Here is a 15671-nt window from a genome sequence, read left to right as displayed (position 1 = left end):
TTAGATCAACTGTCTCCATTTCAGTCCATCTGTCTGGCTACTCCCATCCAATAGAATTAGACATCATTACTTAATCATTAGTTTCCTGGCAGTGGACCGTTCTGCATTAACAGACTGCCTTAAGTCTTATTTGTCTGGGAATAGAAGAGCAAGAAGACAGAATTCAAGAACATCTAGCTTACATCTGTAGCACCAGGTGGAATAAAAGTCTACTAAAAAGACGTTCGGTGTCGTTATCCTCCTGCCAAGATGGATGAAACGCAGAACAACAGGACTTCCTTGGTCAAAGGTGCCAAAGACATCGCGAGAGAAGCCAAGAAGCAAGCTTCAAAAAATTTCAGTCAAGCTGTCGATCGTGCCTCGGATGAATATTCAGCTCATCGCAGCTACAATCGCTTCCAGAACGAGGACGAAGAAGACGGTAACTACAATTCCTACGCTCAGCAAGACAGCTATTACCCCGACGACGCAGCCAACGATGAGGACGGGGCCTCCAGCGACGCCACGGAGGGCCACGACGACGAGGATGAGATCTACGAGGGGGAGTACCAAGGCGTGCCGGCCTACAACGACGGGAAGCTGCGGGACGGTCAGGTGGCCCTCGGCCAGCCGGTGTCCGACAGCCTGAAGAGCCACAAGGAGCTGGAGAGCGAGAGGCAGGCGGACGAGGAGGAGCTGGCCCAGCAGTACGAGCTGATCATGCAGGAGTGTGGCCACGGGAGGTTCCAGTGGCAGCTCTACTTTGTTCTCGGCCTGGCGCTCATGTCGGACGGCGTGGAGGTGTTCGTGGTGGGCTTCGTCCTGCCCAGCGCCGAGACGGACATGTGCGTCCCCAACTCCGGCGCCGGATGGCTCGGTAAGGATTGGGAACGCAGCGGACGAAGTCATTCAGTGTGCACGGTCTTTTCTGTGGGTGATGATGTCATCACACAGGGTATCACATGGTTAGAGGAGGCAGTGACGCACTATGACATCGTCATTTGGGGTCACAGGTACCACGCCCATCAGTTTCTGATTCTTTTCTTTTCACACAAAAGCATTTTGTTTGCTAAATGTTGAGCTAAATGCTAACGCTAAAGTCTACCCCGATAGATATGGTAGCATCCGTTCATGATCCATGTTGAAAACATATACAGATTTGCTCTGTGTTCAGTTCGTATAAACAGGTGCAGGTAGTCCTCAACTTGTGAACGCAATTCATTCCTAGAGGTTGTTCATAAGTTGAATTGTTCGTAAGTCATTATTTATTAAATTTCAATCTATAATCACTATTTGAAGTCGTTTAAATGTTTTTACTACTCTAAATACTAAAGTATTATTCTCCAGGACTGACCAGAAACAATTATAGGACATTAAAACAACACATAACAAGTAAAATACTGTAGTACAGTAATGCAACTTACCTTTAGACTCAAACTCCCGGGTTGTGGACCGGTACCGGTCTGTGGGTCAGTCGGTACCGGTCTGTGGGTCAGTCAGTACCGTTCTGTGGGTCAGTCGGTACCGGGTCACACAGAAAGAATCCAGAACTTCCGTTATTTCTGTTTTATTTTTAATCTGGTTCGGAACGATGTTTTATTTTTAAATGAGTGGATTCTCTCCCCCACATCTGTTCACTATTAATGCTCGTCAAGATGCTTGCCTCGGTCACATGACTACCTTCTTAAAGGGGCCGCTCTGGTCCCAACACAAAATACATTATCGCTAAAATGAAACTTCCAAGCTAGCTGAACCAACAAAAAAAACAAACATCATCAGCAGAAAGGGGAACTATGATATTCAGTTATGTTGTTCTCGTCTACGAATGTTCGTAAGTTGTATGTTTGTATTTTGAGGACTGCCTGTCCATGGTTTTCCAAGAGCTGATGAATCAGGATGAGCTGGACCAATTGGAGCAGGAAATGGTGGTGGTGTGGGGGCGTGGCTACAGTTCAACAAGACACGATAATTATGTCCAGAAACGCAATGAAAACAAACCTTAAGAGAGTCTGAATCGGGTTACGAAGTGACCGACGCAGCATCGTGGAGACAGCGACGCTTGTTTCCGGTGATGGAGAGAGAAGGCCGGTCACAGATAGTATTGAACAGGAAAACATATTGATTACCAATCGGGTTGAAGCTGCTTGTGAAGAGTGTGAGATTTCCTTTGGAGGAACATTAAAAACCAGAGTAGGGATGACAGATGGATGAATTTAGACGGAGGTGAGTCATTCAAATCCACCCGGCGCCGTTTGCCCTGGATTCCGTGGGGAGCTTCCATCATGAAGTTCTAGATTGGTTGAGTATTCGAGCTTTTACTCGCCTGTAGTGTCATAGCTTTAGGAGGTTGCCAGGCGGTTGTCATGGCACCAGGTATTTGGGTACACGAGTAGGAGGTGTGTGATGGATCCCTCCCACACGAGGGGGGAACTTATGTTTGTGTGCCACTGTTGTGTCTGAGCTCTTAGATGCGTGTGGTTTCCTGTTTCCTCAACTATAGCATCATAAATCCTTGACTAATGCGTCCATGTCTTCCGTTCATTAACGCATTAGTCGCTTTCCATACAAAGAGAAAAACACTCATTGTCTCGGTGGGGTGGTTTCATAACCACAAAGACACTAAGCTTGTTTTTTTGGGAGTAGAATGTTTTATTATTCCATTTCTGTTCTGACTCACCGCTCAGTGGGAGAGAATAGCAGGCATGACTCATTTCACACAACTCGTATGCTCACTTTTGTGTGGAATGGACCTCACATAACAGAACCCATCAGTGTTGGAAGAGGACAAGATCAGAGCTCACCCTGGACACTCCGGAATGGCGTGAGACGAGTAGATTGGAATGAAGTGGCCCAGTTTTGGAAAACTTCAAACAATTCTATAGATTTTTTCTAACTTTTTCAGTTAAAAAACAAAAAGATTTCAGCAAATATAATGAACTAGATAAGTATCCTCACCAGGAGCAAAGTGATGAGGTTTGATTTCTGAAATTTTGTGAATTTTAAGCCTTTTTTTCCCTGAAAATTGCAGTTTTTCTCTGATACATAATTAACAGGAACAACTTCTTCGCCAAAAAGAACATGCTGCATTGAGATTAGCTACCTTTACATTCAGATTTATGTCCCGTGAACATGTTTTCTAATTTTTAATCTGACTTTTCCGCTAAAGTCTGCAATCTTCTCCGATTTAGGATGTTTGATTTCCTCCCCGCTGCTCCGGCGTGTCGTCTCCGTTACCCTCCTGCTGTAATCCCTTTCTTACACTCTTTGTGTCTATGCAGGCGATCTGAAGATAAAGGCTGGAGTTAATCTCTGCAGCATTGTGCTTCACTGCAGTTTAGCCATGGTAGACTGGCTCACGTCCCTCCCCAGAGAAAGAGGAGGAAGAGAGGCAGAGCTCTGCCTTTTTTTGCTTCCCATCAATGCCCTCCCTCCCTTTATTTTCCATCACATATCTCTTTAATTTGCCTGCAGGTGTTTCACTCCTCCGCGGTTGGCGTTTTGCTTGGTAAAACGCACGCCGGCTCGCGTGAAGCCTTCGCCGCTGCAGGTGTGAGCGAGGAGTGACGACCTCGAGGGCGGGGAGGGGGGGTGCATCTGCACGAGTGTCTGCTCGAAGGAGCTTGGTGTAATTGATGCGATCGCTCCTGTTTTGTGGCCTCCGGTCACAAATGCAATCGGTAGCTGAAGTTAATCAACACAATGAATAGCCTCTGCTGCAGCCGGAGGTGTGCTAATTAAAAAACCCAGGGACAAGTTTTCCGAGCACCTCTTCACTGCCGTTTTTTTTTTTTTTTACTTCACTACGAAGTCACCAATTCACTGTCCGGGTCAAGAGGTCGCGACTCGGAGAGGATTTATCCGTAAACCTGATTGAGTCGTCCTGTGACTCCTGGTCGTGTGGAGTATCGATCAAAGGAGGGAGCGTGGAGAAGAGTTCACCTTCTGTTCGCTCGTGGCGATGCATTCAAAGCCTCAGAGCACATATGAATGAATTCCAGTCGCGCATGGTGTGTTCACACACTCCTGTGGGGAACACGGTATGCCAGATTAAATCATGATGTGGGAAAGATGTTTCCACCTTCTCTGGAAATCGTTCATTATAAAGTGGATCATCTCGTGCACATGTGTCAAACTCAAGGCCCGGGGGCCAAATGTGGCCCGCGACTTCATTTTCTGTGGCCCGCAAGAGCATAAAAGGAGCATAACAGGTCAGTGTCTAAAAATAAATGGAGCTTTTCAGCCCATTTAAACTCTGACAAAAACGTTGTGAACAAAGTTGATGTCCTAACTTGCGTTTGATGTTATTTTTCTTTATTCATTGACAGTTTGATCCTTGATTGATGGAGTTCTGTGGGTTTAATAACCTGACAAATAAAAAGGATTTATGTTAGAACAGAGAAACAAACAAACATATCGTTTCAGTGTAACTGTAATGTTTGTAGCTTGAATAAGTAATAAATTCAGATACATTGAGGTACACGTAGTTATATTTATAAGTTACATCTGGCCCTTTGAGGGCAGATGTTATGCTGATGTGGCCCTCGGTGAAAATGAGTTTGACACCCCCTGAACTACCGTATCCACACATTCTCCTCTGCCCTCGCTTCCCGCCGAAAACCAGCCGCCAATCACGCGCTGTCTTCCGGGAACACCCCTTGTGAGCTGAAATCCCAAAAGCTCACGTTCCCCCTGACAAAATGAATTCTTTCGTCCCGACTTCCTCCCGTCATGCCTCGACGCCGGCGTGGAGAACATAACAGAGCAGAAAGGTGTCAAGAGAGAATTACTCCTGCACATAAGAGCTAATTACCGCTGCGTTCACGAAAGACTGATGGACGTAATCTAAGAGCTGGCTGAAGTCCTCCCTGAGGATGCTGGGAAAAGCAGCTCTGTGCGGCGTCAAGGAGACCGTAGACTCCGTCTGCAGGGAGCGCTCGATTAATAAAACGACAAACACTTCAGGTGCGACTTACTTCGCTAATAAACTAGCTCGTGATCGCAGCTGATGTGATCCCAGCGGGCGGGGTTCTCCTCAATCGGATCTACCTGGAAAAACACGCTTCGGGTTTGACCTTAAATCCACGAGGTCAGCCGGTTTAAATAAAGACGTTTATTAAAAAAGCGGCGAAGAGACGTTAACGAACTGCATCTAATTTACATAAGATCCCCGGAGTTTTAAGTCTGACCTGCGTTTGAACCCGGGAAAATCCAATCTCATATAGATCCTCCGATGCCTTATCCACGCCGCCGCCGCCATCGCCGCCGCCCTCCTCCTTTATTACAAACACAAACCCCTGGTGTAAAGGAGCCATAAAACAAATGAGCTGCTGTTAGCAGATAGCGTCTCTTTTGAGTACATGCGTTCAGATGCGTTCAGCTGAACAGCGAGATGTCGCCAGTTTTGTGCAGCGGCGCTGATATCCAGTTTGATATTTATTTAAGCTTGGCTTACATCCCGCTGCGTATATAGAAGAGTCGTCTGCAGCGGCTGAGCGCAGATAGATCCGCTTTCTGTCACCTGTAATGAATCACCGGCTCTCAGCATCACGTCTGCGCAGCTCGATAAGACCTTCTGCTTTCATCGTATCTGTCCCATCGCCTCAAACACGGCGAGCGAGAGAGGGAGGAGGAGGAGAAGAAAAAAAAAGGAAAGAAAAGAGAAACAGAAAAGGCCTCTTTTCCTCTCTCGCCGTTTCATTTTTTTGCTGCCTCGTCAAACCCCTCCGCTCTCATTAGCATTTTTATTAGCACGTAGGGAGTAAAGTGGATTATTTACAGGCTTGACAACCCCCACACTCTTCTCCGGTAAACCTGGCTTTATCCCGCGTGTTGACGGCAACAGGAAGAGAAATGACCCGAAACAAAGCGCAGACTTTAGAAGCAGGGATGTGAGGGCCTCTTAAATCACCGTTAGAAATAAAAGAACTAACACACGGAGTCGTTCCAGCTAAACTGCAGTCAAATCTTATAACATGGTATATATAAATGCTTGGTTTTGTGCTACAGGTGAGCAGCGGTGTGTGTTTAACAGGTAAACCCTCAGGTGTTGCCACGGAAACAGAGAAGCAGCTCGTATGTGACCTTCAGGAACATAATCAGTCGTCTATTTATACCCAGGTGGACAAAAGGGCAGCAACACGGCCAGAAGCAGCAGTAGGCGGGGTCAATGAAGGCGTGGCAAATGGGTACAGGAAGTGACTTCCATAGGGACCGCCCTCAAAACCATAGTTTCTGCTTTTTGCCCGCTTTGCATCGATGTCACACTCCCCCCCCCCAACCCCCGTCTCCTCGTTTCCAGGTAGCATCGTTTACCTGGGGATGATGGTCGGCGCCTTCTTCTGGGGGGGTCTGTCGGATAAAGTGGGCCGCAAGCAGTGCCTCCTGATCTCCATGTCCGTCAACGGCTTCTTCGCCTTCCTCTCCTCCTTCGTCCAAGGATACAGCATGTTCCTCCTTTGCCGCATGGTGTCCGGCTTTGGGTGAGTTCACATCCCATCGTCCTGCTCATTGTTTCTTTGGGGGGGGGGGGGGTTAAATGTCACTTCTGTATAAATCTCCTAAAACCACGATTTCCCTGACACAAGCGTAATTATAAAATACGTCTTTAATCTGAATTTTTAGTTCAGATTACAGGCGAGCACCTTCTGGATTTTGGGTGGCGCTGATCACGCTTCAGCAGAGTTTAAGGACAGGAAGGGAACCAGACTGAGCTGATTGAGTTGTATGATAAAATAAATATATAAAACAGGAAGTAGGTGTCAGTTTCCATCTGCGCCGCGCTGTCAACATATAATCAGCTCTTAGAAATCAAACTGTCAATGTCAACCGGCGTGTTCCTCCAGCGAGCAGCGGATGTGTCACATTATGTTGACTTATGGACATTGTGTGTTAGCAAACGACTAAAAATAGACTTATTGTAGAGAATCAGCCTCCGGTGTTACGTTTTAATCTGTCTATTGAAGATATAGATTAGGTAAAGATCAATAATTACAATGAGAAGCTAAAGACTGTTAGCTATAGTACAGAAAGTGAATCGTTCTGGTTAACTCAGGCTGTTTAAACATAAACGCTGTAAAAACCTGTCGCTTTATAAATAAAGTTAACAACTAGCTCTCAGTGGAGGGGTGGGGGGGGGTATACTCCATATTTATAACGTGTATTTGCCACCGGCGGCAATAAAAACACGAAGATAAAGCTTGAAATGCTTACTGAGTGGAATTTTCTGTTTTCATTTCCATAAAGAAAGACATTTCTGTGGACTGATATACAACAGAACTCGGGCCTGAATAATTCTGATTCATTGAAGGAATGTCTCACAGGTGGGAAACAAAAGTACCGGGAGCAACTTGGCTTACGCTGCATGCTAAGCTAAGCTAAGTAGCGTTTCTCACGCCCATTTTCCAGCTCGATCCAACCCCAGAACCACCTGACACGAGACGTCACGTGATATTTTTACTCCTCTATCTTTCTCATCGGGTAACGAATGACTGTATCTGCAGGATTGGAGGAGCGGTTCCGATAGTTTTCTCCTATTTTGCGGAGGTCTTGGCTCGGGAGAAGCGAGGAGAACATCTGAGCTGGTTGTGCATGTTCTGGATGATCGGAGGAATATACGCCTCGGCGATGGCCTGGGCCATCATCCCACACTACGGTGAGTCGCGACCGGACCAGGAAGTCCACAATTGTTTGTGATATTGAGCGGTTTGCGTGTTTGATTGAGGTGGCGGTGGTGGATGAGTCACCCAAACCTACAGAATTACTCCAGTTGGGTCCATATGAAAGTAAATGATCTATTTTAAATATATTACATAAGCTGTTGGAAAACAGTGGTACAAGCAAACCTTGGTTTTCGAAGGTTTTAGACATCGAACAAATTGGAATTCGACCAAAAAGTTCTGAATTTTTCTGCCTTAGAAGTCGAAAAAAATTTGGAAGTCGAACAAGAAACAAAGGGCGAGAAAAGCCGAGAAAAGCCGAGAGAAAATGTGACGGTAATGTGCTTTTTATTTTACTTTACTGTATTCAATAATTTTTCATTTAATTTGCGTTCCATTGCCTCTGGTACGAGTTACGGTGACGTAAACTTCTGTCCAAAAGACGACGGTAACTCGTACCTTAAGCTAACCTGATTACATCGATGTTTTTTTTTTTCTTTCTTTCTCGTGTTTCTTCTTTCTTTTACATTTCTTTGATATGTTTCTTTACTATACAATTATGTTATACATTATGTTGAAAAAAGTTAGTTTTATAGCGTATTGGAACGGATTAACACCATTTACATTATTTGTTGTGGGAAAAATGTATTTGGAATTCGAAAAAAATCGCTATTCGAACAGCCTTCCAGAATGAATTGTGATGGGAAACCGAGGTTTGCCTGTATTATGGGTAATGTAGGATCCAGTAATGTAGGAACTCAAACTCTGCTGCTGTTACTTTGATGGTTTTATTTATTTTGTTTTTTGTTTCTCTAATATAACGTAACAGGACACCACTGGCGTTCATATAAAAGCCCCCGGCTGTCGTTTGTGAATGTTTCACCTGCTGAGACGAGATAAAAGTGTGGATGACCTTCTGTAGATCAGTGAAAGAATGAATCTTTGTCACTCGCCTCCGGTTAAATGAAACACGACTGCACTAATATAATCAACTGAGCATCAAATTACAGCAAGATTACAGGCTTCTACTTTTTTTTAATTTTTTTTTTTAGTCAGAACACCCAGGCTAGAAGTTAGCGCTGTAACGCAGAAGCTGGAACCACGGGGTGTAATTAATAAAAATGTCCTATTTGGAGTCACTCAAGTGTGGGAAATTTGAGACTGGAGTGATTTAGTATCGGATTGTAATGAAATTGGTGAGACTCACCAGAGACCGATAAAAAAAAAAAGTTAAAGTTAAAGCAGCGGAGGCCAGAATTCAAATCAGATAGTATATTTAAGAGTGTCCCTGAATGCACCGTGACTCAAATGACCCCATAACATAAAGGAGACCAGGAATACGAAAGCCCACATTTCCCAGAATGCAATGGGACATTCAATAGCTCCGTGTCCAGTAAATAAAGCAGCCTTATACGTATAGCTATGCGAGGAGAGTAAAATGAGTATAAGTTAAAATGTGCATCCGCTGTCGCATGATTCAACTTCAAATAGAGATGGTGGGAAAGTTTGGTTGGATTCCAGTGTTGATGACAGATGCAAGAGCATTAATGACATCAGCGCTTTTTGAATGTAGTAGGGCTCTAAGCATGACATCAGCATTTCAGTTATTAGTTTCCTTTTTTTCAGTTCTGTCCTTATAAACACCAGAATGGGATGTTCTAGTCTCGTGAGCGATGATGATGATGATGATGAGTATGCGTTTGGGTGTCGCTCCCCCCATCCGCCGTCACAAACTCCACGCCGCGCCTCATAATGGAGGTCAATCGATTAAACGCCACCGTTTTAACACATTGTTTCTTGAAGATGCAGCGGCGTGAAGGTAATAGGTTCCGCCGCAGTGCTCAGTGCATCGACTGGTGGACAAAGGCCATTGTGTGTGTGTGTGTGTGTGTGTGTGTGTGTGTGTGTGACACTTTGTCATTTTAAAGGCGTGGAGAGAAGACGGTGAAATAACTGTTAAGTTCACAGAAAAGAAAATCTTCCTCCTTTATATGCGACGTGCAGACACTATGAGATGTGTGTTTGTTCACACACACACACACACACACAGACACACACACACACACACACACACACACACACACACACAAACATACACTGTCCTTTGCCTTTGCTCAATGCCGTGCTGTGTCTGTGTGTGTGTCCGTGTGCGTGCGTGTGTGTGTGTGTGTGTGTGTGTGTCTGTGTGTGTGTACAGTATGTGTGTGTGAACATACTGTAGAGTAGACCATAAATCTTACTGAGTATCTGAATCAGTCTGCCGTCCCCTCCAGTACATTAAAGCTATAATCCCCCTAATGAGGTTTGCACTGGTACAAGCCGGAGCGGCCACACACTCACACGCACACACACACACACACATAATGCTGCCGTAGCTACACACACATCACGTATGTTGGCGTCTCTTCACCAGGGTGGAGCTTCAGCATGGGTTCGGCCTACCAGTTCCACAGCTGGCGCGTGTTTGTGGTGGTGTGTGCGCTTCCCTGTGTTTCTGCAGTGGTGGCCCTCACCTTTATGCCTGAGAGCCCCCGCTTCTACCTGCAGGTAAGAGGGACACGGCGTGTCGTCATGGGGTTGTTATGTGGGGGGGTTGGGGGAGGTTGAGGTCTTGAATGGATTTTTGCACGTAGACTAAGGAAGTGACCTCCAGTCGTGTAGCTGTAATGCTAGTAGTTTCCAAAATGCTACATCTTATTTAACTTATTTAAGGGGTCATGTTGGGGTCAAAAGGTGTCCCGCAGGGTCAGAATTGAAATGCAACTTCTGCAATGCTTTTGTAATAAATAACTGCAAGTGGAATTAGCTCGGAAACCTAAAAACAGAGTGTGACGTGATCCTGACGCGTGTTCCTCCAGATGGGGAAGCACGACGAGGCCTGGATGGTCCTCAAACACATCCACGACACCAACATGCGCGCCCGCGGCGAACCCGAGAGAGTGTTCACTGTGAGTACCCGGGCCAAGGCTGTTACCTCCATCCGGCTGCTGCAGCAGTTCGGCAGGTGACGGATCAGTGTCGCCCCCTGCAGGTGAACAGGATAAAGATCCCCAGGCAGCTGGATGAGCTGGTGGAGATGAGGAGCGAGTCGGCCAACCCCGTGCTGAAGGTCTTCAACAAGATGAAGTCAGAGCTCAGAGGAGTGAGTCTTCTTCGTTTAGAAGAAGGTTTCACACTGATTGGCTCCATGAGTTTAATGTTTTCTCTCTTTTTATCACAGATCTGGTTGACTTTTATGAAATGCTTCAACTACCCAGTCAAAGATAACACTATAAAACTGGCTGCAGTTTGGTTTACACTTTCTTTTGGGTAAGACGTCCCAACTCTTTTGCCTGTTATGAACATTCCTGTCCAGCATTTAACAGTTTAATTACTCAATTCATTAACGAGGACTCAAGATAGGCTCTAACTTCTATTCACTACCCTATCCTGAATGGATACAATGAGACCGGATCTCGTTCTTTACCACCTGTTGGCGGATCGATATGACATCGTTCTTTACCACGTGTTTGCGGATGGATACGACATCGTTCTTTACCACGTGTTGGCGGGTGGATATGACATCAGTGAGACCGGATCTCGTTCTTTACCACGTGTTGGCGGATGTATACGACATCAGAGAGACCGGATCTCGTTCTCGCTGGTGGAGTAAAGACGTAGCTCTTGTTTTCTCGTGACTTTTGCGTTTCTTTTCATTCTTTATCATTGTTTACATAACTTATATATAATAAAATGTACACAGGTAAAGTCTATTGGTTGATAAAAATATGATTTTTCTTCATAATTTAGGGGATTAGGAACTTTTTTACTGAATGGAACGGATTAAAATTATTTCATTTATTTTAAATGGTTGAATTGTGTTTGACTTACGTGTTCAGTCACAGAACGGTTTCAACTCGTATCTCGAGGTCCACCTGTATTTGTGTTTTCGACTTGATCGCATCTGACCCTGCTCTCCAGGTTCTACGGTCTCTCTGTGTGGTTCCCGGATGTCATCAAGCACCTCCAGGCCGATGAATACGCCTCCAGAGTAAAATTCCACAACAACGAACGCATTGAAGACTTCACCTTCAACTTCACCCTGGAGAACCAGATCCACAGAAACGGAGTCTTCCTCAACGACAGGTAACACAATCCAGGTTTCACCCCCCCCTAACAACCCTAACAAACTTCTGTGTGGATTCCTGACTCCTCAGATAAAAGGAGCGATAAATGGCGAGCATGCAGAATCATCTGCATATGGTGATCCAAACCCGTCGCCCTCGGCGCGGCGCTGCATTTATAAAGCTCTCGTCCCATCGTGGGATAGCAGCGCTATCCGTCATTCCCGCAAAAACAACACGGCGCCACAAGTAATATTAATCCTGCCTCCTTTATCTCCCACACCACAAGGAAATTAAAAGGCTTATCTCGGCCTCCCTTTCCTTCTTTTACTGTCGCTCTCACCCATAAACACACATCTTTTCCTGCTCCACCTGGTTAGGATCCTCACTGACACAAAAGCCGCAGAGAACACGCAGCCATTCGCTGTTTTTGTTCTTTTCTATCCGTGGGATGCACGATTATTGAGAGATTAAATCTGGACCAATATCATCATCCTGCATATGGCGGCATGTGAATGCAGATCAATAACAGTGTGATCAGGCTGAAGGACTGATATTCTGTTTGAATAAAAGTAAAATACTACACTTGTATGGTGTATTAGAATTATTAGGACTGTATATTTTCTTCATATTTGTTCAGAAACAGTTTTAAAACAGCTGAAACCACTGCTGTCTGACACATTTTTGGTGTGTTCTTTCATTCTTTTCTTGCTGTACAACTTCCTCCATCTCTTCCCCTCCCAGGTTTATCGCCATGAAGTTCAAGGCGGTCACGTTCATCGACTCCTCTTTCCTCAACTGCTATTTCGAGGACGTGTCCTCCGTCGGATCCTTCTTCAAAAACTGCACCTTTGTGGACTCTTTCTTTTACAACACCGGTGAGACAAACCCACATGTTCCACACCGCCGTGCCGAGGTCTTTCCGCCCACCCCTGAAAATCCCATTACGCCGTCGGAGCCTCGCACATAAGTCTCACTCAGTCTCTCCCTGACAGTTCATTCTGGGTCTCGGCTTCTGGAGGGAAGAAAGAATGTGTTTAGCATTTATGCCGTTGCTTTATGCCACCAAATGACTGCTTAACCTCCCTGCCCCGGCACAGATTACCTTTCTGAACCCAGATGACTGTAGCTAACAAAGAAACTGAGCCAGGCTGGGTTTCAATGTGCTGAAAATGGCTATTTCTAACCAGGCAAACACACCCGGAGCGATGCTTGCTTTAGATGTGTGCAAAAAAGTCATACATAAACATTTTTCTTTTAGCGGCTGAATTTTAAATGTGAGTCTTATGATTAATTAATCACGGCACGTTTTGTTTCAATAAAGATATTTTGACCCATATCTATCCATTATTAAAGTTATAGTTTTTAATAAATACAGACAAATCGATCATTTTTGGAGCTGAACAAAAAAAAATCACAAACGGGAAGAAAAAAAAGAATAATTTAAAATGTTCAGAGAGATGAATCAGTCCATGTGGGAGTGCAGCGTGGAAAAATAGTTCCCTTCAGCAATGGAAAGCGCTGAACATGGAAGGGTACGTCAGGTAGCTGGGGAGGCCTCATGGGAAATGAAGTCTCTCCGCCTTCATCTTCGTTTCAAGACAGAAACGAAGAACGACAACATGCACTAGAGTATCAAGGGTTGTCTTTCATTTTTTAATTAAAATAAAATAAAAAAAATCATGCTGATGGTAGCAATTATTAATCAGTTAGACGAAATAATCAATAGTGCCCTTGTATCTGTATGGTAAATATGAAGCTTCGACCTGAAGGCTGTTAGCTCAGCTTCAGATTTAGACTGAAACTTTCCTCTGGAAACCACTTAATGGGCAAATTTTCTCCTTTTCCCTTGTTTTTTCCATCCCTTCTTTCTTTCGTCACACGTTTCCAGACATCGACGCCACCAAGCTGACAAACTCGAGGATGATCAACAGCTCGTTCCACCACAACAAGACCGGCTGCCAGATGACGTTTGACGACGACTACAGCGCCTACTGGGTCTACTTTGTCAACTTCCTGGGAACGCTGGCCGTGCTCCCTGGAAACATCGTCTCCGCCCTCCTCATGGATAAAATCGGACGCCTCAGCATGCTGGGTAAGCGAGCGTTTCTCCGCCAGAGCGATGGATGCTGTGATGGATGACTGTGTGGTGCGTTGTCCCGCAGGAGGCTCCATGGTTCTGTCGGGCATCAGCTGCTTCTTCCTCTGGTTCGGCACCAGCGAGTCCATGATGATCTTCATGCTGTGTCTCTACAACGGACTCAGTATCTCCGCCTGGAACTCCTTGGATGTTGTCACCACCGAGTTGTACCCGACCGACAGGAGGTGACGCCTCATCTCCAATCTCTTCTGGTCTGTGATCTCGGTGAATGTCGTCACCAACACTCTTTTCATGGTCTGGTCTTTCAGGGGCACGGGCTTCGGCTTCTGTAACGCCATGTGTAAACTGGCGGCGGTGCTCGGCAACCTGATCTTCGGCTCGCTGGTCGGCATCGCCAAGTCCATCCCCATCCTGCTGGCGTCGTCTGTGCTGGTCGGCGGCGGCCTCGTTGGGCTTCGCCTACCGGACACACGAGCCAACGTCCTCATGTAAACCTCAACATGGAACAGAATGGTGTTTACCAGGTATTTACGGAACAACCAACCACTCATGGACCACGATTTATTTTAATATGAAGCTTTCATCATTCTTGTATTTATGATTTTACCAATATGCTACGTTCATTAAGTGAAATTCAGGACAAGTTGTCCTGGTTTCTCAGAGAAATACCTGGTAAATAACCGAGGATAATGAAATGCAGTTTAGCTTAGTGATGAGCTCATCCGCGGTGAGACTGTATGTCTGCAGCTCTACTGTGGGCTGTTTCACACATACGACCCACATGCGACAAATCTGCAAAAGGCTTGGACTTCAAACAAACCTCTTTATTCCAAATAATGCTCAATCTCCAAATTAAATTATTTATTTGACATTTTTAAAAAAAACCATCAGTCCTGTTGGCTCTGCTGAAGGACTGGAAGATGGATGCAAATCCCAGCATCTCTAAAGTTCAATGCAAATGTTGTGGGTTTAAGCAGGCCAGCCTAGCTTAGATTTATAGCTCAGCCTCAAAGATGGTATCAATCGCCTCATGTGTACCTACAGTACATATTCATTCTATGCATATATGTGTAGTTTACAAAGCTATTCCATATGAGTCTGTAATTTTTAAATAAATGTATATTTAGTAATTTATTATTTAGCGCCTCGTCTGTATTCGTTTATGTTTGGAGGCCGGAAACTGAGATCTGATATCTACACTGAACTAAATACCCTTTCTGAATCCAGTTGGGATCTCTCTCTCTTCTGGAAACATGGGTTTGTCTGTACAGTTTTTTATTATTATTATTATTATTATTATTATTATTATTATTATTATTATCCTATTTATAATCTATTTCTGGACTGAACCAACTTTATTGAAAATTTCTTGCTTTTCCATGTTTTGGTCGATTTGTTCCACGACAGGCGGATGAAGTTCAAGCCTTTTGCTCCAACATGCAAGAATGACAAGGCCATAGAAACAAAAACCAATAATTATAGTAGTAGTTTAGTAAAAAAAAACTGGCAACTTCAGCAGCTACATTTCTAACGTGAGAAGAAGTTTACACTTTCTGCTTTTTACAGTGAGACTTTTGACATTGGAAACCTTTTGTTTTGAACGCTTCCTCTCTCCTTCTCTTGTGTCTGTGTTGTGTTCGTCTCGTGGCTCCCGGCTCGCCGTGAAGGGCGTTGCTTTGCGTTGTGATCTGATCCGTCAAAGGAGAATTTCTACTCCGCTGTTTCCAGTCGGCCCTTCTCCTTGTTTTTCTTTACTTTACCTGCGTCGTCGTCTCGGTTTCCTCGCCGTGTCTCTCATCCGGTCTGGTCCCGTTGCTCCTTTTATCTCCTCCT

General features: G+C 45.0%; 1 protein-coding gene across 1 annotated transcript; it reads left to right on the top strand.

Moving 5' to 3' along the window:
- The first annotated feature begins 249 nt into the window (after positions 1-249).
- Positions 250-14682, top strand: LOC137608574 (synaptic vesicle glycoprotein 2C-like). Its single transcript, XM_068335060.1, has 12 exons — positions 250-856; positions 6278-6458; positions 7479-7630; positions 10048-10181; positions 10493-10582; positions 10666-10776; positions 10855-10943; positions 11595-11759; positions 12482-12615; positions 13629-13832; positions 13903-14062; positions 14147-14682. The coding sequence occupies exons 1-12, from the start codon at positions 250-252 to the stop codon at positions 14328-14330; spliced, it is 2211 nt and encodes a 736-aa protein (XP_068191161.1). The 3' UTR covers positions 14331-14682.
- The last annotated feature ends 989 nt before the right edge of the window (positions 14683-15671 follow it).

The sequence above is a fragment of the Antennarius striatus genome, chromosome 15 (assembly GCF_040054535.1).
Source record: "Antennarius striatus isolate MH-2024 chromosome 15, ASM4005453v1, whole genome shotgun sequence".
Classification (NCBI taxonomy): Eukaryota; Metazoa; Chordata; class Actinopteri; order Lophiiformes; family Antennariidae; genus Antennarius; species Antennarius striatus.
This window is presented reverse-complemented; position numbering and strand designations above follow the sequence as displayed.